The following is a 25,417-nucleotide window of genomic DNA, read 5'->3' on the forward strand; positions in this document are numbered from 1 at the left end:
GAGTAATAGATTTCTGCAAGTCGCTCTTGAAAAGAGCATCTGATAAGTGATTGTAATTGTAATTGCTCACAGACCGCTAACCTATCGCCAGGTGGTACCACCAGACAATGGGTTAGGACTGTGACTGAGTCAAGGAGATGACGCTCACCAGTAAAAAAAAAAGAAAACTCTCAGCTTAATGTGACGGAATCAAGCAGTCACATTGCATCCCCTGTCTGAAAACTTGTTAAAAAATGCCCTGTGGGGGTGGTTGGTTAAAAAGCAGCCTATTTCTCCCTGCTTGTTCCAAACGTGTCAGGGACGTAGGCAGACGAACGTTCCCAAGCAGATCTCTTACGACAGCAGTGACCAGTATAGCAGGGAAGGAGCAGTGGTCTCACACATACATTCAGGGAACATGAAGGGACCCCTGTCGCCTTTTACGTTCACACTGACTGAGGGACCAGGCCTCATATTACTGAGATTAAATCATCTTTAACCTTAAAAAAAAAAGAAAACATCCTGCGGGTCCTGCGCTTAAAAATAGACATCTTCCAAGAGATTTCAGCGTTTTCGTTTGTCGCGACAGGTTAAATATTAGAGTGGGCTTGATTGGGGTGTCACAGCCGGGGTGAATGCATGGCAGCTGGGAGGATGGTTGTGACACTGCCCTTTTCCCCATCTACACCCACCTCCTCTTCACCAGCTGGGTGTCTGCTTGCAAACAGGGCTGCTTTCCTACCGTCACCACGCATCGGCGCCACCGACCGCGGGAAAAATGGCACCATGCGATTCGGCGTGACAGCACGGGCTAATAAGTCAGAAACCGTCTTTGTGCATCTTTCTCCCGGATCTTGAGATGAGTGACGTTCAAGTGCGCAATGCAGCGTCTTGTGTCCTTTTCCGAAGGAGCACGCTCGGAACAGGATGGTTTACAAACTGGAAACAACACCGGTATTCTCCCACACTGTATTCCTTACATTCTTTATTTAAAAAATGAGTATTTCAACATTTTTACTTATCCTAAAATAAGAACACAAAGATCATTCTTCAAATGCATTATTACATATTCAACCAGAATCCATCTGGGTTACGAAAGGCCAGAGCCAAGTAACGTACCATTGATATGGTGCATATTCATACTTTTCATATAACTGCTTAATACAACTGCTTTTAAGATGATTGCTTTCATTGACAGGATTTAGAATTCATTCTTAATTTCGTGACATTTCCGTTAAAAGTAAATTGAGCCAAACTCCTTAATAGGTTGAAACATTCTAGATGTAATTTGATGTTAGGTGACAAACCGTTGACTTTTGTATTTGCACATAGAACCATTTAACAGTCCTAAAAAGGTAATCTTAAAAACAGATTTTACACAGTACATTGAGGCTCTTTCATCAGAAATGAATGAGGTCAGCAACACTCAATACTCCATTAATTAGCTGCAGGCCAGCAAGTGTCTCTGATTTCAATGAAATTGAACTATCATTGTGATGAGAGCAAACACTTTCAAACAGGTCTTGTTGATTAAAATAAATGTTGAATTCTGCAAACTCTAATTATTAAATACATAAATAACATTATCTGTCATTAAAATATGATGCCGATTTTGAATTCTAACTTTTGACATGCTGCAGTGGAACAATATACAGTAGAACATTCTAGAACCCTTTCTTCTATCCAATAATCTATACCACTTGAGGTTAATTTAGCAAAAGTACAGCAAATAAGCAACAGAATAATAGCAAACTATTATTCTACATCCACTTATGACATTGCATGTTATTTCTTTTTTGAAAATTGAATTTTAAAGGAATCTTGAGCAAAATAAAAAATGCAACATATTTTAGGGATGCATGTTTCCAAAAGCTTCAGATAGATCCCTGGCTCTGTCCTCGGGTCTTTGCACTGAAGTTAAACGTTGAACAAAGATTGTAATTAAAAAAAGCAAAGAAAGTGGGAGTCAGCCTTGCTTAATGCACAGGGGTGAGCACTGTGAGAGCAGTCAGTCCCTGCATGAGTCTACGGGATTCTCCATGTTCATGATCTGCTCCGAGGATGCTGGGGTTCTCAGGCTACATTCACACACCTCTCCACAGCTACCGTTTCAAGAACTCAGCTTCAGAATACGTGCTGGGACATACATGTGTTTCACAGCAGGGATGGACAACTCAATTACCTAACTAGCTGCGGACACAAATGGCAGTTCATTTGTACATTTGGCCACAGTAAAACCTTTCAGAAAGAAAGACAGAAGGTATGGCCCTCATTTCCCACCCCTGCATTATAACATCACATCTTTCTATATTTGGGTATAACATCTGAAGAACATAATTAACCGCTATTTCAAGCGACTCATTTCAGTCGAGTCGAACACATACAATATGGATACCGTCTGTTCGTACATGGGAATTAGAATCACATTACATGTCCTCAGTAAAATGGAAAATTATTTTCTTTTAGGATATTTTGTTCCATTTTCATATTTTGTCAATGATATCTTTTAGATATTAAGAAAAAAACCCCCACTATTATTAAATATATACATTCTACTAAATAGCTATACAGCTTGTATAGATCTTTGATATGACACGATTCAGACATGTTTGCATGGACTAATGCATTAAATAGCCACTCCAACAGCCTTTGCTTGGTGTTGGATAAAGCTTCCAAAGTTAACTATTTTATTGGTCATTTTATGGGGCTCCAAGGTGAGGGTCTAGGACTGGTTTACAGCACACAATGATCCCTAAATTACTTGGATGAACCGTTTTAAGACTCAAGCATTTAGGTGTACATATCTTACAGGTCACAGGTGTACATAACATAAAGATTTGATAACCCTGTGCAGTGCTTGATATAAGGCTAACTTAAAAAAAAAAAAACAATAATAGGATGTAAAACTTGTTTTTCTTATTGGTATTGGAAGCATTAGTCCAGGAGCAATTGTGAAATGCTTGCATTGTAGATTTTACAAAGCAATCAAATTCTATATAGCAACTTCACAGCTTGTGTTGCTAATAAAGTAAATGCAACATGCAACTACTACTAGTTACAGTATTCAAATACATTTGATAACCACACATACTGTATATGGTGCTTTATATTTAATAATCTCTGGTTCATTGACAACTGTGTTCATAAGAAGCTTCTGTCATGAGTGCTCAATATAGCTAGCGATTCCATCTGCATTGTATGTGGCACTGACTGTAGAACAGGCAGAAAAGCAGAACCTAACCATTTTCAGGTGCACCGTGAACGGAGCCTAGCACCGGTAACAGCTCCGCAGCCGGACAGAATCCAGGCTCCCCTTTCATCCTCAGAACAGGGTCAGAACCGGATCAGAACAGAGCCCATCTGGCACCGGATTCATAATACTCTTCTCACGGATGTTCTTCTGTTCTGTTCTCTCATGCTTCTGTTTACTGAATCTTTGGCATTCACACTTGAAAAAATAAACACACACTCGTACTTTCTACAAAAAATATTATAATGTTCATATTTAGCACTTCAGACTGTAAAATATAAATAAACTTTACAAAAGTTTCCTCTGCTATAATTCTTCTGGTTTTGTTCCGTTCCATATGCCGAATGCTGCTTTCGGTGATGAGAAGCAACCCTCATGGGCCTTAATGAATGAGAGAAATGCACATACATGCACCTAATATTGCTCCACGGAAGGGGAGGGGGGGGACTGGAGATCCCAGCATGCATTGCATCATGCTTTGATGTGCACCCCCCACCTTTTAAGCAGAAGAAGTTACTGCAGCTCCTCGTAGAAGAGCAGGTAGGCCTGAGAGTTGAGGACCCTGGACTCTGGTACCATTTGAACGTTGGTGTCACTCACGTACACCCACTGACCCGGTGGTGCTGTGATGCCCTCCCGCGGACCTGGAACACGGACAGAACCGTCAGTTACACGCTGCTGGAGAAACCCAAAAGCATTACTGCATCCCCATTTCCCCAGTCTAACTATTCCACGGTAACTGACATTAACAGGATATTTGAGTGGTTAAGTCCAATACAGCTACATAAGAGACTGGCAGTCTTGAATATGTAGCTGTATTGGGCTTTACCACGCAAATACTATTAAAAAAAATTAAATTAAAATAAAAACATGATCAAATAGGCCCTGGTCCTTATCTTTGTTGTACAGGTAGCAGTTGAAATTGTACTTCCCTCTAGGGTCTTTCAGCGCACTTATCCCTGGTTATGGGTAAGCACTTTGCACTTTATTGTACGTCACACTGGATAAGAGCATCTGCCAAATGCCATTAATGTAATGTAATGTAAAAATATCCAGCAGTTGAAACATCAGTTATCGTGGAATTGCCCAAAGGGAGAGGAGGAAACTTATTGGTGGAAGGCTAGTAGCTCACATTTCCTCCTAAGCATCCTGAGTTAGGCTAAAGAACCATTCTGAGCGTATAAAAGCCACCCCAACAATGCTACCTCAAGTTCTATTCTCTAGCTGACTACTGCGGAGGATGGACTCCCCACCGCCCTGGCTTTTCATAGTGTTGGGCTGCTGTGGGTTCTCTTTGAGCAGAGCATCTGCCTCTTCTTATTCAAGGCTAACAAGGGTCTACTACCAGCGATAGCGAACCACACAGCATGATCTCTGCATAGTAAAAAATAGAACAGCATTACATTTACATTAAAAGTTTTTAGCAGACAATTTCACCCAAAGCGACATACAGGTTTAGAAATTAAACTCGACTAAAATAAAGTGTAAAGAACCAAACATCCCTTGTATGCACTGTGAAGTAGTGTATCAGCGCTGGCCAACTTGTGATTTACTCATTCCATTACATTCCATGTCATTTGGCTGACGTTTTTATCCAAAGTGTCTGCCAAACGGGCTCATCAGGGCAGACTGCTGTCCCATAGGCAGGCTAACCCGTCTCTGGGAGCGTAACTCCACCCGTTCTCTCTGTGCTGCAGATGCTCACCGGACAGGTGTCTGCGTGACTCCCCTCTGCGCTGCGGCGGTCGGATCTTGACGTAGGCGGCGTAGTGTCCCCCCCGCATGGACCCGCTGTGCTCCACGATGCCGAAGAGGCTGTACGGCACGCGCTCTCCCGACACCATGTTCTGCCACGACACACACAGACCGTCTTACACAAACGCCTGCTTTTCAGTTCAACCTGTTCCAGTTTCAACACCACGTTCTGCCACGACACACACAGACCGTCTTACACAAACGCCTGCTTTTCAGTTCAACCTGTTCCAGTTTCAACACCACGTTCTGCCACGACACACACAGACCGTCTCACACAAACGCCTGCTTTTCAGTTCAACCTGTTCCAGTTTCAACACCACGTTCTGCCACGACACACACAGACCGTCTTACACACACGCCTGTATCTCAGTTCAACCTGTTCCAGTTTCAACACCACGTTCTGCCACGACACACACAGACCGTCTCACACAAACGCCTGCTTTTCAGTTCAACCTGTTCCAGTTTCAACACCACGTTCTGCCACGACACACACAGACCGTCTTACACACACGCCTGTATCTCAGTTCAACCTGTTCCAGTTTCAACACCACGTTCTGCCACGACACACACAGACCGTCTCACACAAACGCCTGCTTTTCAGTTCAACCTGTTCCAGTTTCAACACCACGTTCTGCCACAACACACACAGACCGTCTTACACACACGCCTGTATCTCAGTTCAACCTGTTCCAGTTTCAACACCACGTTCTGCCACGACACACACAGACCGTCTCACACACACACCTGCATCTCTACGTTATGTTGTGTTACTGACATGGATGCTACTGCTGCTGTAACAGCAGAATTTCCCTCTGGGGATAAATAAAGTACTCTATCTATCTAACTATCTAATCTCAATTCAACTTCTTCCAGTCTATCTTCACTGGCTCACACCAGCGGTCTACAGAATCAGACTTTGGCAGATGCTGTGACTAGAACAATGTGCGGGACAACTGCAGGATATTTGGGGAGGGGGGACAACTAGGGGGACGGTACCTTGCAAGTGGCCGAGCAGAACGGGGAGAGGTCCAGGACGAGGGGAAAGTCTACATGCCGATTCACCTTTCGCAGATTCATGCCAGCCTGAAAGACAGGACCAATCGCAGGCTTAGTACACAGAGTGCCGGCCAATCGTGATCAAATTACAGCCAGAGCCGAAATGGACCCGGGAGAAGCTGTTTCCTGACCTGGTGGAAGCGTTTGAGATGCAGAGTCACCACTGGGGGCAGTGTGGAGATCAGCATCTGCTTCCTCGCACTGGTGTACACCTTCTCAGTTTTCTTGTCTGCTCCCCCACAAACACACACAGCCAACATGAGACAACAGTGCTGAAACACAGCCAATGTAAGAGTGCAGTTTAAACAGAGCTCCTGCTCTTTGAGCAACACAATGGGGTAGAAATGGAAAACTTTCAATTGGGAGTAGGTCTATGATCTATGGTATATTTACCTTCATCGAGATATGAACATGCAAAATAAACAATTGCAAAAGACGGTGGGTGAAGTGGCGGAGTTACAGCAACAGTACGTTATGACACTAGAGTGACATTTCATGGTTGTCACAGTGTAATGGTCAGCTGGTCTCACCGGCCGCGCCGCTCCTGCGCGCTCTCTGCCTCCTCTCCGTGCAGCTCTCGCACAGCAGCTTGTTGTTGCCCATCAGGAGCTCCACGGAGGTGAACTGGTGCAGGCAGGACTGCACCGAGCACTCTTTGGAGCTGGGCGTGTAGCTGTGGGAGAGGGCCTGGAAGGCCCCCTGGTGGTGGCGGTCACGCGGTGCGTCTGCCTGCTCCTCCGCGCGGCCGGGGGCCGGCGGGGTCTCCGCGGGAGCGTGGACCAGGCTGAGCTTGGACACGGCGCTGACCAGCTGCTCCACAGCGCCGCCCTGGTGGGGCCTGCCGGAGGGAGCGGGGGCGGGGGCCGGGCGCGGCACGCACTCGCTCTCCGACGCCTCGCTGTCCGCGTCGTTGCTGCTGTCCAGCGGACCCGAGTCTTTCTCGCTGCCCTCCGATTGGCTGCCCGGCGCGGTGTCCCTGCACCCCCCCAGGGCGCGGCCGGCCCCGCTGCACTCCTCCTCCACCCGTGCGGAGACGCAGTCGCCTCCTCTGTCCTCCGAGCCTCCTGAGAACCTCCTGGCCTGCGGCTTCACCCCACCCTGACACAGCAATGTGTATATGTGTGAGGATAACCCTCATCACCGTCACCCTCACACATATACACACACACACACATATACACACACACACACGCACACGCACACACACACATACATAAACACACACACACACACACACACACACACACACACACAGACGCACACACATACACACACACGCACCATCACCCTCACACGCATATATACACACACACACCATCTTCCCCACACACATATATACACACACACATCATCACCATCACCCTCACACATATACACACACACACACCATCTTCCCCACACACATATATACACACACACACATCATCACCACACACATATACACACATACACGTACATACACACACACCATCATCCACACACATACTATCTACACACAGGTCATCCACAGACACACACACACACACACAGTGCTTTGCCTGCCAAAGCAACATGGCACTGCTCTGCATACAAACACCATGCTACAGGTGCCTTGTGACAAAGAGCTCCCCCTACCTGCACTCCCAGCTTCCTGCTATTCTTGTTGCCATGCGACAGCTGTGCAGCATGCATGTCGTTGCCGTGGGGGATCGGTGTGTCCGGTTCTCGATTGCTTTTGCTGGTTCTTCCTGGATTCGTAGGTTTGGAAATCTGGATCAACACAGGAAGTACTGTCACAAGCACAGGAAATACTGTCACAAACTGTCAAAGGTGCAACAAGTACTGTCATAAACACAGGAAATACTGTCACAAACTGTCAAAGGTGCAACAAGTACTGTCATAAACACAGGAAACACTGTCACAAACTGTCAAAGGTGCAACAAGTACTGTCATAAACACAGGAAACACTGTCACAAACTGTCAAAGGTGCAACAAGTACTGTCATGAACACAGGAAACACTGTCACAAACTGTCAAAGGTGCAACAAGTACTGTCATAAACACAGGGAATGCTGCCACAAACTGTCCAAGGCACAAGAAGTTCCATCACAAAAACAGGAGTACATTCATATACCATTACTGCCACAGAAACTCTGCATTTACAGGTCTTGTGTAAATAGTAAGTACAATTCTCTCACCCGCTCCTCAATGATGGGTAGAGAGATGTCAATGAATGCTTCCTTCACTGTTGAGATCTATACAGTATTACAGAACAAACACACACACACACACACACACCATGAATAAATGGACTTCAGCCAGTTGGCTATGTTAGCATAACTGTATAAAATCGTACTATATAAATTATAATTATTACATATCAGAAATGTCATATCTGTGAAATGTAGACAACACAGGACTGCACTGATGTTGCCAAGTCACTTTGAGTCTTTGAGGAAAATGGAAAAGCAAGAAATTAATTATTTATACTCTATGATTTACAAACACAACATGATAATTTAGTCAAGTGGGACTTTGAGCAGTAGAGTAGTTCAGCTGTGAGGTATTTAAAAAAATTCACCCAAACATTTAATTCAAATATGTTTCCATCTTTGGAGAGAGCATCTATCTATCCAGGTAGTTTCGCTGAAATATGACAAATTTTCTAGATTTCACGACTAGAAAATGCAGCTCACCTTGATAAAATTGACTTTTATATATGCTGGGGCGAAGTGTTAATGTCTTTGTAGTTTGACATTGCAGCTAAAGGAGTTCCTACATTGTCATGGCACAATTTTGCTAAGTAAATTTGATGTTTGAAGTAATTTGATGTTTCAATATGCAAACCAAGCGCAGCAAACAGCTGGCTAAAACACTGATCAAAACACTTTGCCCCAGAATACTGGTGTAGTGCATCTAAAATGTATTGAAATCTTGAAAATGTGTCACCTATCAGCAAAGCGATCTGGATGGATAGACAGTTAAGTGGAAACATACTTTAATTGAATATTGGGTGAACTGCCTCTTGAAGGTACACAGAAGAAGATGAGAACCATAAGTTGACACTAACATGGCCATAACAGCACATGGATGTCTGTTCAGAAACACCTACATGCTCACATTCCTCACACATGATAGTGTTGGTGAACTCTCCCACAAAGATCTGGTCCACAAAGTTCATCTTCACTCCCTCCTTCCCGTACGCTGCGAGAACACAAAGAAGAATTCAGCCCAGAAACTGTCATATCAGCCAGAAGTTAAACTAGTCTGAAAGTGGGTTGGAGAATTTGGTCAATTTGTGTCAGAATATTATATATTATCTATTCATGTTTTGCATGTTGAGTGTAGCCACCAGATGGCGGTGTTGCTCTGTGTATTTTCTGTAAAAGGGAACCTTTCACTTGGCGCTTGGTCTCCTCATCAGCCGTCTTTTCAGTGGGATTGTTGAATGCTTTCAGGATTCCTGCTTTTATACGCTGTGAGATACAGAACATAATAAACAAGAACAAATTAAAATGATACAGAAATAAATGTACTCTACCACAACACACACATTTTGCTAGGTGCGACAGCCTTTACTTGCACTGGCATACCATTCAGTTATAGTAATGAGGTAATGATAAATTAGACAAGATATTTTGTCTAATTGTTTTCCGTAAATATTAGCATAGCATAGAGTTAGCATATTAAGATCTAAATATGACATCATTATCCATAAACTATATATCTACACTATAGATCAGCTGACAAACTACAACATGTAAAAAAAGTAGGAATAAAATTACTTTCAGGAATTCAGTTACTTAACCAACACTTTGGTCATAATATTAAAAGAATCCAATGTTACAAAAATAAAAGCAAGTTAAAAAAAAGAAAAAAGAATTCATGTCTACCTTCCTTGCAGACATCAATTCAAAGATTTTACTCTGAAAATTACATTTTCAGAGCATTTGTTTCTTTTTTTTCTTTCTTTATTTTCTATTGTGCTTGCAAAGTGTGAGAGGTATAGGGAGAGAGAATGTGTATGTGTAATATACAATTAAGGCTCATCATTTTCGGGGTTTATTTTTTATGTACAAATCTGGAAAGGATATAGGCTACCGAAAGCAATAAAACTAATGGTTCTATTTGCATTGCTATAACTTGTAACATGCGGGGAGACAAAACAAGCACACAATACCCTTTAAGTCCAAAAACATTCCAAATGCAGAGAAACATCAACATGAAAAACAAGAAATAAGGGTGAAAATCGGTTTAACTGTCCTTTTAAAAGAAATCTGGGAATTTGGTTAAAACTGACAATGATGAGCCTTAAGTATAATGCTTGTCTGTGAATGTGTATGTGCATGTTCATAGGAGAGTGTGATGTGCCTCTGCTAGGGCATGCAAGACTTGTGAATGTGTTGACTGGGACGTGTGTAAGGGAAGTTATGAATGTGTGTGCGCATAGGACAGTGTGTGTGTCTTAATTAAAAGTGCCACGGTCAGTAACCGTCTCCCCTGTCCTTTGGCCCCAGTGGTGATCAATAGATAATTGGTCACGGGCCTCTCACCATGGCCTCGACCAGTCACCCCACAGCAGAGCCGAACACATTGGACTGGCTATTTAGGTCAAAAGCCTCACTAAACCACTTCCCACCCCCTGCCCTCTGAAGTCCTTGCCAAGCAGACACTATCATGCATGACACTAATCAGCAACCAGCGCAACCTCACACAAACACCCCCACACCCCCCAAATAAATGAATAAACAAGTAAAGTGGTCAGACTCTTGGTCCACCCGCAGGGTAAAGCACATGTTGGACTGTTCCACAGAGCACTGTTGTGAAAAGAGCCATGGCTTTCAGGAAGTGATCGTCAGCACTAACTCTGACTGCTAAGTGAAGCCAAGTATGGGGGACTATTGTATGGGGAGTTTGGAGCTTATGGCGAAACATCCGTGTGCATTCACGAGTGTGTGAGACAGAGAGAGAGAGAGAAAAGATACAGGTAGAGGGAGAGAGAGAAAAGGAGAGAGAGAGAGAGAGAGAGAGAGAGAGAGAGCAGGGCAGGGTTATGCTGACTATGGAGCGTACGACTGTGACACTTGAACACAAAGCCCCATTCAGCAGCTGTGCGGTTCCCAGGCACACAATGACGCCAGTCAGGCCACTTGCAATCCTCTAAGTGGCACAACTGCCATCGTTCACAGGTCTGAATGGATCCGGGGGTTCCACACCCATGCACCGCCTGGCCGGGGGCCACACACTGTCTGGCCACAGGGACCTGCTCGGGGCTTCTGTGGATCTGAGGCCCTGTGGCTCAATGGCTTTGTTAATTGCACTGGTCTGAACTAACCCCACTCAGACACAAGACACCCTGAGGCCAGTCCGAGCAGTGCACCTCCAGCAAAACACCCCGTTCACACACACTCATGCACACACACACACATACACACACACACACACTAATGCACACACACTCATGCACACACACTCATGCACTCAAACACACACACACACACACACACACACACACACACTCATGCACTCTCTCACACACACACACACACACACACACACACACTCATGCACTCTCACACACACACTCTCTCACACACACACACTCACACACACACACACACTCTCACACACTCACGCACTCACGCACACACACACACCCACACTCACGCACTCTCACACACACACTCACACCACGCACACACTCACACTCTCGCTCTCTCTCTCTCTCTCTCACACACACACACACACACACACACACACCACACACACACCACACACACACCACACACACGCACTCGCACACACACACACACACACTCTCTCTCTCTCTCTCACACTCACACACACATGCACAAACATAGACACAAAACCAGGTAACATCTTGAACACAAGGACACAAGGACACAGGAAAACCACAGAGAGTTCCTCCACAAGAACACTATGGACTGAGCTACCATGTGCTATCGCTAACCAACCATTGTTCTTTGCTATGGGGATCGAAGCCTTTTCATCGGTCATTGCTCATTGCTCTACTCATTGTGGGGATTGTGTTGTGGCTCTCACCTTGGTCTCCTCCACCCTCATGGAGTCCAGAAGATAGTGCAGCAGCTCCTGGCTGTCCTGCTGCTGGTAGCCCTTAAACCTGGGGGCCCTGGGGGGTCAAACGCATCAAGCTTAATCACAAACTGGACTATATTCACCAGCTACTCTCACTGCATCACAACTGTGGAGGTCACTCCAGGTCAATGCAACCTCACATTCACAAAATGTTTCATAAATGTTCACAGTTTAAACACATATTGCTGAACAGTATTCATAGCTCTATATTGTTATCAACAATATTTTTAAACTATAAATGTATTTTTAAAACGAACAAGGACAAATTACAAATACAGAGACTGGGAAGCTCCAGAACAGCCAGCTACATAAATACATACACACAAACACCACAGAATACAGCAAAGACGCAGAATAGTCAGGGGCATTCACCTACTAACTTGGAATGAATACATGCTCATATTCACAGCAAACACAAGAGAGAGAGACAAACACAGAGAAACTGGTCACATGCATGCACACACACACCCACACAGGACCAAATGCGTTTAAAAGTCTGAGCATATATCTTTATGCGTTCCAAGGACTTCTCTATTGTGCACTCTTATTTACTTCAAAGACTGGCAACTCTCAGAGGTTTTGAAGACTGCAAAGTGCATTTCTATTCTTTCTGCTATGCTAACACTAAAGCATCATTTATCAGGAATTACTGCACCTCTTTGCATGTGTGCAGAACATTAAAAACAAAGCGCACTTGCTTTATCAGTGATGAAATCCACAGACAGATTGGAGATTCATTCATTTCTGTATGCGTGTGTGAGGCAGAGAGAGAGGGGATTTGTGAGAGAGCCTAGATTTATGATAGCATGGAGATATAATGCTCTACTGTGGAGATTAATGTCGGCCTTTGTATCTGTATGTGCTGTGTGCCAGGTGGAGCTGTAGGAATAGGTGGAGTATGGGGCAAAGGCAGGTGAAGGAACAGGTGGAGTATGGGGCAAAGGCAGGTGAAGGCATACGTGGAGTATGGGGCAAAGGCAGGTGAAGGAACAGGTGGAGTATGGGGCAAAGGCAGGTGGAGGTAGAGGTAGTGAGTTGGGCAAAAACAGGTGGAGCAGTAGGTGGAGCATGAAGTTTTATGTGCACAGCAGTTCCCCTTGAGCCTGACCCTGTAGCAGACCAGATGTAGGGACAGATGTTAAGCTGGCACTGCAGCAGCTCAACCTGTTGGGCACTGCTGACAGCACGGTCACTGAACAGGTTTGAGCTGAGAAGGCAGCTGGTCACCATGGAGGTCAGAGAGGACGCATGCTGGTGCCACTGCCTTTTCACAATTTTGTACCACACTGATGCAAAAAACAATCCAACCAATGTTGTCATATTCAAAGAAAAGTCAAATAAATGCAGCATGAACAGGTCAAATGCTGTTTTTGGTGCACAGGTCCTTACACCATTTTGGCTTTTGTGTAAAACATCATAGTGAGCAAATATTATGTTTGGGTTGGTTGGCTCTTCCATTAAAAATAGCTAAACTTCAAGCTCAATATCTCACTTGTTTCAAAACCAATCTCAATGCCATTTCGCAGTTCTACTATAATGGCAACAGGCTCGCTGATTTGCTACTGATGATACCCCTAAAAAGTACCCTTAAAAAATTTCATAAAAGATTAATACTTAGACACAAATGAATTGTCTAGTACACATGTAACTAATGTTAGCTAGCTAACTAGTTTGCTTTCATAAGGTCACGTAATTGATAACGTTAGCTAGCTAGTTTGCTTTCATAAGGATGTTATAGTTGTGTTTTTATCTTAACTTAGCCAGGTAGCAAAAATTATTAATTATTACATTAGCAATCGATAGTAAAGTTAGCTAGCTTGTGAAAATGCAGTCTCCCAAGATGATCGCGTGTCAATAGCTAATTGACAGTTCTCATTACCGCACCCAGTTACAACACTTTTATAGTGGGAAATTTAGGCTTAAAAAAGATGTTTTAAAATACATTTAAATGAATGAATAAAAATAATTATGCACATTTGTTTTGTTGTTGCCTAAAGACAACTATCAAGTGTCACATTCAACCACCATGTTACTCCTTTAAGATGAAAGATTAGAGTATAATATAATATAATATAATAATATACAGTACTGTGCAAAAGTCTTAGGCACCACTATAACATTCTGTACAGATAAGATTCTTTAAAAAATAAATAAACGTACTATAAATTTTACATTACATTTGAGTAATTTGGCAGAATAGTTCAAAACTGAATCAAATCAATATTTTTTGTGACCACCCTTCGCCGTTAAAACTGCATCACTTCTCTGAGATAGCCAACGCTGACCTGCAGTTCTATAAAACAATCAGCAGGGAGGTAGTTCCAAGCATGTTGGAGAACTTGCCACAGTTCTTCTGCAGACTTTGGTAGGCTCCTTGCTTCTGATCTCAGACAGCCTTGATCAAGTTTTTATGTAAAAAGTAGTCAATTGCTTACAGTAATATTACTTTTTTTAAATTAAATACAAAAATGTCTCTGTAAAATTAAATCTTTTGGAAAATGAATATTTGGAAATCTCAAATGTGTTCTTTTATACTAACACTAAAAATAAACATAAATATAATAAAGTCTAGGATGCCTAAGACTGCTGCACAGTACAGTAATTGTTTACAATTTAAGCAATATTAGTGGTTCCATGCTATTTAGAACTCTTATACTTAACTCTGCCAACCTAAGCTGCAAACAGAGACATGCAAAGTGTAGGCTTGTAAGTGGACAAGTTGTAACGTCAGTCGCACGATATTTATGTAATGACTGGAAATATAATTATCAATTTTCTTTTATTATTATTCTGTTTATTACTGTATATACTTTACATTGTGTTAGATGCAATTAGTATTAGAAGTAGTTTGAAGATAATTTTTGAATCAAAGTCGACTAGATTTTTTGCATTTCAATTTCTTTTGTAAGGTCAGTCATGCGACAAACTTCCACCTCAGCACAAAGAAGCACATAGCTAAAGAAGAATATGACAATAAATGACAATATTTCCATGCCACACAAGGGCCTTGTATAGTTAGCCAAAAACCTTGAAACTTAATAATTAAGACAATGGCAGCTGTGCAATAATACTGCTCACAAACGTCCACGAGACCCTTATGTTCAGCAACGTTAGCGCATGCAGGTAGCAGCTAGTCTCAGCTTGCCTACGGACAGTAGGCAAGCAGCAGCGAGTCTCACTGACTGTCCAAATAACAAATCCGATAACAAACTGCTATTGTTTTATAACTAGATATGTAGTCTTCGCTTGGATAATAAGCAATAGTACACAGAGTTTCAGTGATTGCTTGTCTGCAGTGCAATTTGGGCAGCGACACGAACAAACAGAATAAGCCATTGGTTGTGGTAGTTGCAACTAATGAGCTTGCTATAAGGACTATAAATACAGGCAGAGGGTGAGTCAACATGTCAGTGAGCCAATTTCAATGATAGGAAGAGATTTACACTGTTACAATGGTCTTGTAACAATGTTTTAACACAAAAATCTTACCTATTGTACCTTTAAGACAAGACATACCTTGATGGAGAGCAGGTTGATGGTAGTGTTAGGGCTGATCAATGTAATTTCTTATCTTTTGAGACTTTCAGCAAATGCAAATATTTCACTTAAAACATCGTATATCTGATACTGCTTTCCCTTTATGCATGAAAATGATGTGGTCTTCAGGCACTTATATTACTTCACAGGTTACGTTTGAAGAGATAGCTTATCAAAAGGATGATGCAATGCAAGACAACAAGGCTGCAATACAGACGCCAATTCACGGTACTTGGGAATACTATCCAAATATTACTCAAGTCAAAACTGACTGACATCTGTAGCTGGATATTCACGTTGTTGTGAAATGTAGCAGTTAGAAAAACATATTAAAAAGATTAAACAGAAAAAAAGGTGTTTTTTTCCTGCTCACCCAGAATGCAATGGCAGTAGCACACACTACTCACCCAGCACTCAGCTGGGTTGAGTGGACCATTTGAAGTGGACAGACGGCCTCATACCTGTACTGAAAATGAACATGATGCAGAGCCCCACCTCTAAGGGCCCAAGCACACTTGGGGGGCGAAGTGTGGCAGTTGCTGGAGGAACATTGAGTTCAGCTTTTAGGAAATACAGTTCAGAGAGGGAGGGACACATCCAGTCACCCAGAATGGGATGGTGAGGAGAGCTAGAAGGGCCCTGCAGCCACGAGCACAGCCTGGCGCTGGCAGGCGAGAGACAGCTGCAGTGCTAACGCTGCTAACGCTATTAACAGCGGATGAGTTAGTACCAGACGCCAAGCTGTCCGAGCACAGCGCACACACATACACAAACACATATACATAAACACATGTGCACCCACATATGGACACCTACACGCACTTCCACCAATGCTCCTGTACACACAGTAACCTCCACACAGACCAGTTTTTTCTTCATTTAGATTTGTAATGAAACAATTGACATGTGGTTAACATGCAGATTTCAAGATTTTATTTATTTATTTAAAAATATTGTTGGTTTCACCATGTAGGAATGACAACGCTTTGTATACGTATTACCCCCATTTCAGAGCACCATAGTTTATCGCTTAATTCAAAATTTTTAGTGACAAATGCCAAATGGGTTAATCGCTTCTTTAGTGCAGGTACATGAAAGCTTTCAGTGTCTTTATTTTGATTCTAGGCTTTTGATTGCTTTTGGAGTCTGTTATTGGCGTTGTGCGAGTTGTGCTAATAATCTGGGAATTTTTTATCCAGTGAATATATTTACCATTTTTGTGAACAGGGGCGCAGTATTGATTAAGTTTGGAAATATTTAACCTATTAATATAATATTATTGTAACAGTTATGTGGACTAGAGTGAATGACCATAGCATTTCCATAGCATTTCACGATACTGATAGCTGAATGCACTTTCATACAGTAAGGCAATTTGCCATTGAAAATCTGTTTTATAGGATTCATAATGATTGTTAATTTTATGCTAAATAATTGGTATAGTGAAATAATTACATAGTGTGTGCCTTGCACCTAGCTAGATGGTAGTAGAAGCTAGTAATATGGCTAGGTGGTGGATGTGTGCATAATTTAGATTTGTAGCCTTGGCCTGCTTATTTTCATTTTATTTTAACTTTTTCATGCATTTTTGTTGTACCAGGGTACGAGAGATATAACTGACTACATGCAGTGCATACACAAGAATATATGGATCTCCACCTATATACAGAGCCTGCTGTGGTTTATATCTTACATACACACACACCAACGTAAATACATCTTTCATACATGCACCATGGGTATATTCGGCAATGCAAATTAATTCACATACACTACAAAACATGAACAAACATCCAATGTGCTTGCGTACAAAGCCAAAACAATACAAATTTAATCACTGCCCAATTACTTATGCACTGTACAGTATGTATGCAGTTACAGTATATACAAACACACACTCCACAGATGCACAAATATACAAATACCTTCCCAAATATACACAGGCACACTCACACAAACACGCATGCACTTCCAAGCACATGTATACAAAAACATACACACAGACAGAAGCATGCAGGCAAAAAGACACACAACACAAAAATATACAGACATGGAAAAAGATTGCAAATGTATGCACAGTGTCTGTGTGCTGAATGCTAAGAAATACTGTGATTATTTCTCATATGATCCAGAAAAAAATAGAATGTTGAAAAAAAAAATCTAATTAATAGCTTGTATGGCCCAGTTATTTGCTTCCATTATGAACTACCTCCTTTCTAGCATGTTGAAACCAGTTGAATGACTCCCTTTAAAGCTATACAACCTTTTCTTCCATGTTCACAGGTTTAATAAAATCTGAAATAAATTCAATCTTTTAGAAGGAAAAAGGCAAAAAGAAAATCCTCACTGCATCTGCCTATATGTGAGCTCCTTTGTACCAGCCTCCCAGCAGAACAGTGGTGCACGACAGACCATAATGCAAAATGTTTGCTATTGTGTGCGCTTCAATGCAGCTACCGCGCTGGTTTAAAAAGGAGTGTGGGGAGGGAGGAATGTCACTTCATTCGTGCTCCCCCCCCACCCAGACCTGGTGAACACACCACCAGGAGTACGGCAAAAAAAAAGTTCAGGTTATAAAACAAAAAACCCTACAGGAAATACAAACATGAATAATCAAAATGAGGGCATTCACACACACCAACACATCCAGGCACAAGTACCAACACACATGAATGCGTGTGCACTAGACACGGACATGCACGAGCGGACTGCCGACAAAGACATGAAAAAAGAACAGGAAAGATCACATATGCATGAATACATATGCATGCACATATTTATGGTGTAACAGACGAACGGCAGTTTGCGTGTCTGTGTGGGGGTAGAGGGGCAAAATGGCAGGTCTGGTTACAAGCTGTGTCTCTCACTGGCACCAGAGCCCAGTGCGTGGTACTGACCCTGGCACTGCTGGGCCTGGCACTGTCTCGAGTCGGACCCGTCCAGCTGGCCAGAGAGAGGGGATGACAGAGGGGACCCTCAGGCCTTAATACGCAGACGCACACGCAAACACGCACAAAAAACACACACGCACACACACACGCGTGCACACGCGCGCGCACACACACATACACACATGACAGACACAGACACGCATGCATGCACGCACACACACACACGGAGGCAGAGACAGACATACGCACGCGTACATGCACATAAGCATACACACACACACACACCACATACACCGCATACACGAGTACACACACACACACACACATACACACACACACACACACACACACACACCCACCCATACACACATATATAAACATGCACACACACACACACACACCCATACACACATATATAAACACATATATAAACACGCACACACAGGCACACACAGACACACACAGGCACACACAGGCACACACAGGCACACACAGGCACACACAGGCACACACAGGCACACACAGGCACACACAGACACACACAGACACACACAGACACACACGGTGAGGCCGGGGCTCATTGTGTAAACAGGACGTAGGCTGAGGGGCAGGTGAGGAGGCTGGCAGAGTAAACAGGGGGGCGGTGAGCAGCCGGGTACCTGAGTGCAGGTCGCAGGTGCACGGCGGTGCGGGGCCAGCGCGGCTCTGCGCTCCGAGGCGTGTGGCACAACGCCGAGCCAGCGGGCACAGCCGGCAGGCCCCGGCAGGTCGGCACCATTCTCCGCTCTGAAGTGGTCGCCATGGCAGCTTGACTCCAGAGCAGGTGAGAGCCGTGGCTCTATGAGAGCAGGTTGCCATGCCAACCACCGGGGCGGCGCCCTGAGATCAGCAGGGTCTAGGCCAGGTCTAGGTTAAAATTCTAGCCCAAGGGGGAAATTGAAAACCCGCACAAAAGTAGAAAAAGGTAGCTGAAAGCCGGTGGCAGACTGCAACTAAAAAGTAAAAAGTAAAAATCTAAAAAGTAGTGTGGGGGGAAAACTGCAAACCTGGCAACTGTGGATATGACAGCACTAATGATGGCGTTTGCCTACTACTACGGAAACCCTATCATTACTGCCACACTCCAGTGACACTCCTACAACATTACACCAACCTTTCCACAACCCTAAAGATGACAAGATTACAGCAAATTTATAACATCAACCGTTCCATAACCTTGCCAATCGACGACTTTACTCAACAGAAAGTAGTCTTATATAGTTATGTAGTTCAGTCCTATGTAGTGCAATGCAGTGTTGCGAGGTTACAACAACCGGTCACCAACAACCGAGGGTATAATGTGCATGGGATCATTACAATCCATCTTCAGAGACAGTCACTTAGGGATGTGTGGTGTTGTGGCTTAAGGAGTTTCAAAATGCATTTTAAAGGCATATGTGAAAGCACCCGCAAATACATACACGCACAAACTTTTGGTAAATAAAAATAAAAAAAGACCCCAAAAAGCACAAGTTCATGATAAAGGAGGGCCCTCTCGACTTCAACACACTGCATACCGAAGTCAGCCACGCACTACCCCTTCCATTTAACCACTTCCCTTTACCTCAGATTATTTTCATCATGCCTGGTCAAGATATACTTTTATTGTAACGTATACAAGATATATGTTTATTGAGTACATTACAAAATGAGAAACTGATATGTAATGACCTTGCTTTGCATGAGCGCCTTCTATACTCTGGCATTTGAAACGACAACCAACCTGTAGACTAGCAATGAGATGAGTCAACACCACTGGCATGATTCATGAGAAGACGATCCCCCAAAATAAGTGTGGATTACTCACTGCTCAAGTGGATCAGTGGGGTCAGACTGCTATCAGGTTTTCTACGCACAGCAGAAAACTGTGGCTTAAAGTGTGGCCTGGTTAAATGGGTGGTTGCAGGTTGTCTGTGGTGTGGTTAAAGGGGTGGTTAGAGGTTGTCAGTGGTGTGGTTAAAGGGGTGGTTGCAGGTTGTCTGTGGTGTGGTTAAAGGGGTGGTTACAGGTTTTCTATGGTGTGGTTAAAGGGGTGGTTGTAGGTTGTCTATGGTGTGGTTAAAGGGGTGGTTGCAGGCTGTCAGTGGAGTGGTTAAAGAGGTGGTTACAGGTTGTCGATGTCTATGGACTTACTTCTGACAGAGCTGGCTGAAAAGCACTTTGGGAGAAACAGGGCCCTTCCCAGCATCCTTCATGCTGTGCAGGAACAGGAACATGGCTGAGGTGAGAGGCTCTGGGTTGGGAAGTATGACCGTCAGCATTCCCTGGAAAGACAAACACATCACATGAGGTTACCCACACTACCTTTACCTTGGGAAGAATGTTCTACCCACTTGTCCAAGAGACTCTCAGGGACACTCAGACACTCATACAGTCAGGATGTGCCCTGGTCTATGGGGCACATCACTGCATTGAGGTTTTGATAAAATAAAATTTGACCAAAATAAATTTCAAAGTGACAGCTCACATGTGAGTGTGACCAACCTGGTTGATCTGGTCAGAGTTAGAATATCAATGGCTTCATGGTTTGTCAGCCATGAAGGTTAACAAAAGCTTGTTTGCTTTTGGCCAATATTTTGTCATCATTTTTAATGAAAGATAAATCACATTAATTCCATTACAGCATTTTAAACTCAGTTCTGAAAAAACAGTATTCTTGAAGAAACAATAAGCATTAACCACTGTTGCGTGTTACATCTGCATGTTGTTCTTCTCATAGCAAGGCCTTGTGATGGAGTGCACTAGACTTACCTATAGGTCATTAAGCCACATTAAGCTCTCAGGTAGGCAGTTCTAGTCCAATTGACCAATTCTTTAATTTATTACCCGCACTTATGGATGCAACTTTGTGTCTTCCTTTTGGTGGTGATTAGGTCATTCGTTCCTCACATTAAGATTCTTCAGATTAGTTATAGGCCATTAAGCTCAATGGGTTCTATTCACCACAATATCTCCTAACATTCCTCTGCTGCCAGAATCAATAGATTCATTTCTTTATTTAAGCCCTTGTGTAAAATTTATCGAACACATTCCCCTCTGACACTAGTCAAATTGGCCCTGATACATATATTGTGTTCAAAATAAGCTCATTACACCCCCCTTTTCATTAGGCTTTTTACAATGTCCCAAATTGGAGAGTGTTCTGTTGCGCTGCACATGAGACTTTAATGAAAGCTGAGGTAACATTTGATGGTGGAGAGGCGATAGTGCTACCGATGAAAAGCGAAGCGACCTACCAGGGTAGCTTCAGGTGAGGGGCAGATCTTCAGTCGATGTCCCTTCTCCTTCATCTCCAGAATGAGGTCGTTCAGCATGTGCGTCTGTGACAGGTTCTGTGTAACAACATTCACCACAGCGAGTTCTCAGTGCAGGAAACCCACACGTCTTTCAAGAGACAAAATACGCCATGCGTCCTAACACATCTGAACCTTTGTATACTATGAAAAGCATTTTTTACAACATCTCAATAGACTTCAAGGTAAAAGGAATAACTTTAGAGTGCTCTTCACATGTAGTGTGGCGAAAAAGATCATTATGCTTATTAAAACCCACAGCTCTGTTGTAAAGGCAGCGGATCCACCGGCCCGCGGCGAACCTCACCAACAATTGGGTAGCAAGACGAGACCGGCTGCTGCCTGCCCCTTAAAGACATTCATATCTGAAGGCTTCAAGCCGCCAGACGTCTGAATGATGAAAACACTGAAAGGAACCCCTCGATACGAAATGATACACATTCACACACGGGCGTTTGTAAGGAATAAACTGCGACAAGCGATGCGGTTCTTATGATATACACGCGCCGACGTTCCCAACCCCAGCCGTGCTTGTATCAAGAAACCCGGTTTGGAGTGTCAAGTCAATGAATTTTCTGTAATTAAGCATATATTCACAGAGAAACCGGACTGGGTGCCCGCGCCTCGCCTCTCTGTAAAGCACCTGAGAAATCCGAGCCGTACAAATGAAATATTGTGAATTCCACCTTGGGTTAAGCTTCCCGATTCACTGGCAAACCACCAAACGTGACCCCTGCAACATGCAGGAGCTAATAGGATTTCTGTTTCAATCCAACTGTGTCTATAGAGCACGGATTCCTCTGCAAACAGAAGGGTCTTAGATAAAAGTCTCTCTCACAAAGGCATTCACTGCTGGAGAACGGCGAGCAAGGCCACATCGACTGGGGGAAACAATGCCACACATGCACCAACACACTTCAACAAGCATGCGCGCATGCACACAAACGTACATGTGCACACCCAACAGACACTGGAACATATGGACAGACACATATACAGCACAGTCAGTGAGTATTTGCACAGTGGCACTGTTTTTGGAGTTTTGGCTCTGCACTCCAGCCCATTGTATGTGAAATGAAACGATGAAGGTTAAGGTTATGAGGTTAACGCACAGACTGTCAGCTTCTATTTTATAATATTTCTTTTTAAATCAGACAAAACCAAAACACTGGCCAAAGCCAAAACATTAAATCAGACAAAGCCAAAACATTAACTAATTGGTACATTGTTATGAAGCAAGAAACACGGGTGAGGCCAGCAATAGCAAACAACCTGGTTTGTCACTGTAGAGGATGACCAAAGAATACCTTCAATTGTGAAGAAAATAATGTTTTTCAAGTGTCTCAAACTCATCTAGAACACTCTCCAGAATCTAGGTAGAAGACTACCATAAAGACTGAAAAGACTACACCAGCATAATCTCAGAGGGCTCACTGCAAGATGCAAACCACTGATAAGCTTCAAGAACAGAGGAGGTTGGTTTGCCTAAAATTTCTAGAACAAAGTCGTATGAACAAATGAGACGAGTACAACCCGTACTAAAGCAATGGAAAGAGCACAGAAAGAAAGGAACCATCCGAGGTTACGCTGGTGTAGTCATCTCTTTCTTTACGGTCGCCTTTGACTTCTGATGTTTGGTGCTTTGCCAATCAATCAGAAGGCATAACCTGAGGTGGAATTCATAGCATTTCCTGTTTCTATAGCTCTGGTATTTCAGGTGCTTTACAGAGAAGGTCAGATGTACAATCCCGTTTCTGCGTGAAAAAATGCTTAATAAGCTGACAATCTGCACTTTACCCTCATATTCATTGTTCCATTTCAAATCCAATGTGCTGGAGTATAGAGCCAAAACAAAAAAACAGGACTAGGTTTTAGCCAGACCCTGATGTAGCTAAGGGGGAGTATGTGTGGCAGAAACTACTGGGTAGACCCATGCCTGTCAACGCAGAAGTGGAAATGGAAATATATAAAACATTACATCGCCGATAAAACAGCTCCCCCATGAAACCAGAACTTATGTTAAATATAAAGCATTTCTGTCTCAGTAGGCTACTTGTATTATTACAGAATGTCAGAAAATGTGTAGTTTTAAGCCATTGTGGTTGTGGCAGTTGAGAAATGCTTATCTACAAAAAATCATCAGACCCTACACCCGTGCCAGACCTCTTCGTTCAGCCTCCACAGGCCGCTTGGCACCTCCCCCTCTCCGAACCTCCACATCACGCTCACGACTACTGTCTGTTCTGGCTCCTCGGTGGTGGAACGAACTCCCCGTTGAGGTCAGAACTCTCCCCACCTTCAAGCGCAAGCTGAAGACACACCTCTTCAAGCAGCACCTCTCCCCATCCCTCCCTACCTCCCTGTGAACCTTAATTGTTGTCTATGTGACTTGCTTTGTGTATCGGTATTCTTAGTTGGCTAGGTAAGCAGTGTTTGGATAGTGAATTTTGGTCACTTTTGCTCTGTTTCTTTGTTTCTTTGTTCTCCAAAAAAAAAAAAAAAGAAAAAAGAAAAAGAAAAAAAAAAGGGGCCCTCGTCCTTATCTTTCTTGTACAGGTAGCAATTGAAATTGTACTTCCCTCTAGGGTCTTTCAGCGAACTTATCCCTGGTTATGGGTATGCACTTTGTTGTACGTCGCTCTGGATAAGAGTGTCTGCCAAATGCCAATAATGTAATGTAATGTAAATGCCACTACATATAGTTTTGAATGTATTGATTCCATTGGCTGAATTGAGAAAAAAAAGCGGAATGACCGGACGTTTTATAATTGGAGTTACCTCAGAATTCGGCTAGGCATCACCGCGTTCTGAACCTGGAGTATCTAAGTCAGATGAAACTAACCTGAAGCTGACTAGGGGCAGGAAAGGCAAGAACAAGATGTAGGTTAAAGATGAACATTTTCATTGACATTGTGCAGTGTAACCTCACAGTTGCAGAAGTCTGGAGTTTACGTCCAGGGATCTTGACCACACGGGTCGATCGTGTCTAATTAAAAAAAAATGCATTGGTTAAAATTCTTAATGTTTGCATCCCTCTTCCCTATGCCTGATAGACTTGATTGGCATGAAATCTGTAAATATACTGCAGTTAAGAATTTTTTTACAGACCGGGTTGTGCACTCAAAAATGTAGATACCGCATAGTGGAAAGCAAAGTTCAGATTGCCGGTAGTTTGAACTTGCATGTCAATGAATAAACATGGATAAAGAAACTCCATACCATCAACCATAAATTAACTAACAGCTACAGATTTAAAACACACAATAATTATTTGATAACTATAGTACTGTAGCATTCAATTCCCTGCTGTGTTTGCATTCTTAACCTGTCTAAACCATCACACGCATGCACATTTTAACAAGGTATGTCAGTCACTTGATTAGAGTAAACACGATGTGTTGCTGTCTAAATACAAATGGACCGAGCTGTATGAATACACATGCAAATTCAGAAGACACAAACACAAGCACACATATGCAGCCACACACACTCGCGTACACATGCATCCAAACACGCAAACGT

General features: G+C 43.2%; 1 protein-coding gene across 6 annotated transcripts in view; it reads right to left on the reverse strand.

Moving 5' to 3' along the window:
* Positions 1-3,454: 3,454 nt before the first annotated feature.
* The window catches only part of usp45 (ubiquitin specific peptidase 45), a 38,801-nt gene continuing 16,838 nt past the window's right edge, over positions 3,455-25,417 (reverse strand). For 3 of the 6 annotated variants that reach the window (XM_061237342.1, XM_061237332.1, XM_061237336.1), the window contains exons 7-18: positions 21,839-21,934; positions 20,736-20,866; positions 12,082-12,169; positions 9,413-9,494; positions 9,131-9,222; positions 8,217-8,273; positions 7,655-7,789; positions 6,571-7,138; positions 6,172-6,269; positions 5,981-6,067; positions 4,935-5,076; positions 3,455-3,873 (exon numbers count right to left, since the gene is read on the reverse strand). In XM_061237342.1, coding sequence (XP_061093326.1) covers positions 3,743-3,873; positions 4,935-5,076; positions 5,981-6,067; positions 6,172-6,269; positions 6,571-7,138; positions 7,655-7,789; positions 8,217-8,273; positions 9,131-9,222; positions 9,413-9,494; positions 12,082-12,169; positions 20,736-20,866; positions 21,839-21,934 — 1,707 coding nt within the window. In that variant the 3' untranslated portion in view covers positions 3,455-3,742. Of the gene's footprint in view, positions 3,874-4,934; positions 5,077-5,980; positions 6,068-6,171; positions 6,313-6,433; positions 7,139-7,654; positions 7,810-8,216; positions 8,274-9,130; positions 9,223-9,412; positions 9,495-12,081; positions 12,170-20,735; positions 20,867-21,838; positions 21,935-25,417 lie in introns of those variants that run through there. The other 3 variants (XR_009708451.1, XR_009708452.1, XM_061237358.1) reach the window with 3 other exon arrangements.

The sequence above is a fragment of the Conger conger genome, chromosome 1, assembly GCF_963514075.1.
Source record: "Conger conger chromosome 1, fConCon1.1, whole genome shotgun sequence".
Lineage (NCBI taxonomy): Eukaryota > Metazoa > Chordata > Actinopteri > Anguilliformes > Congridae > Conger > Conger conger.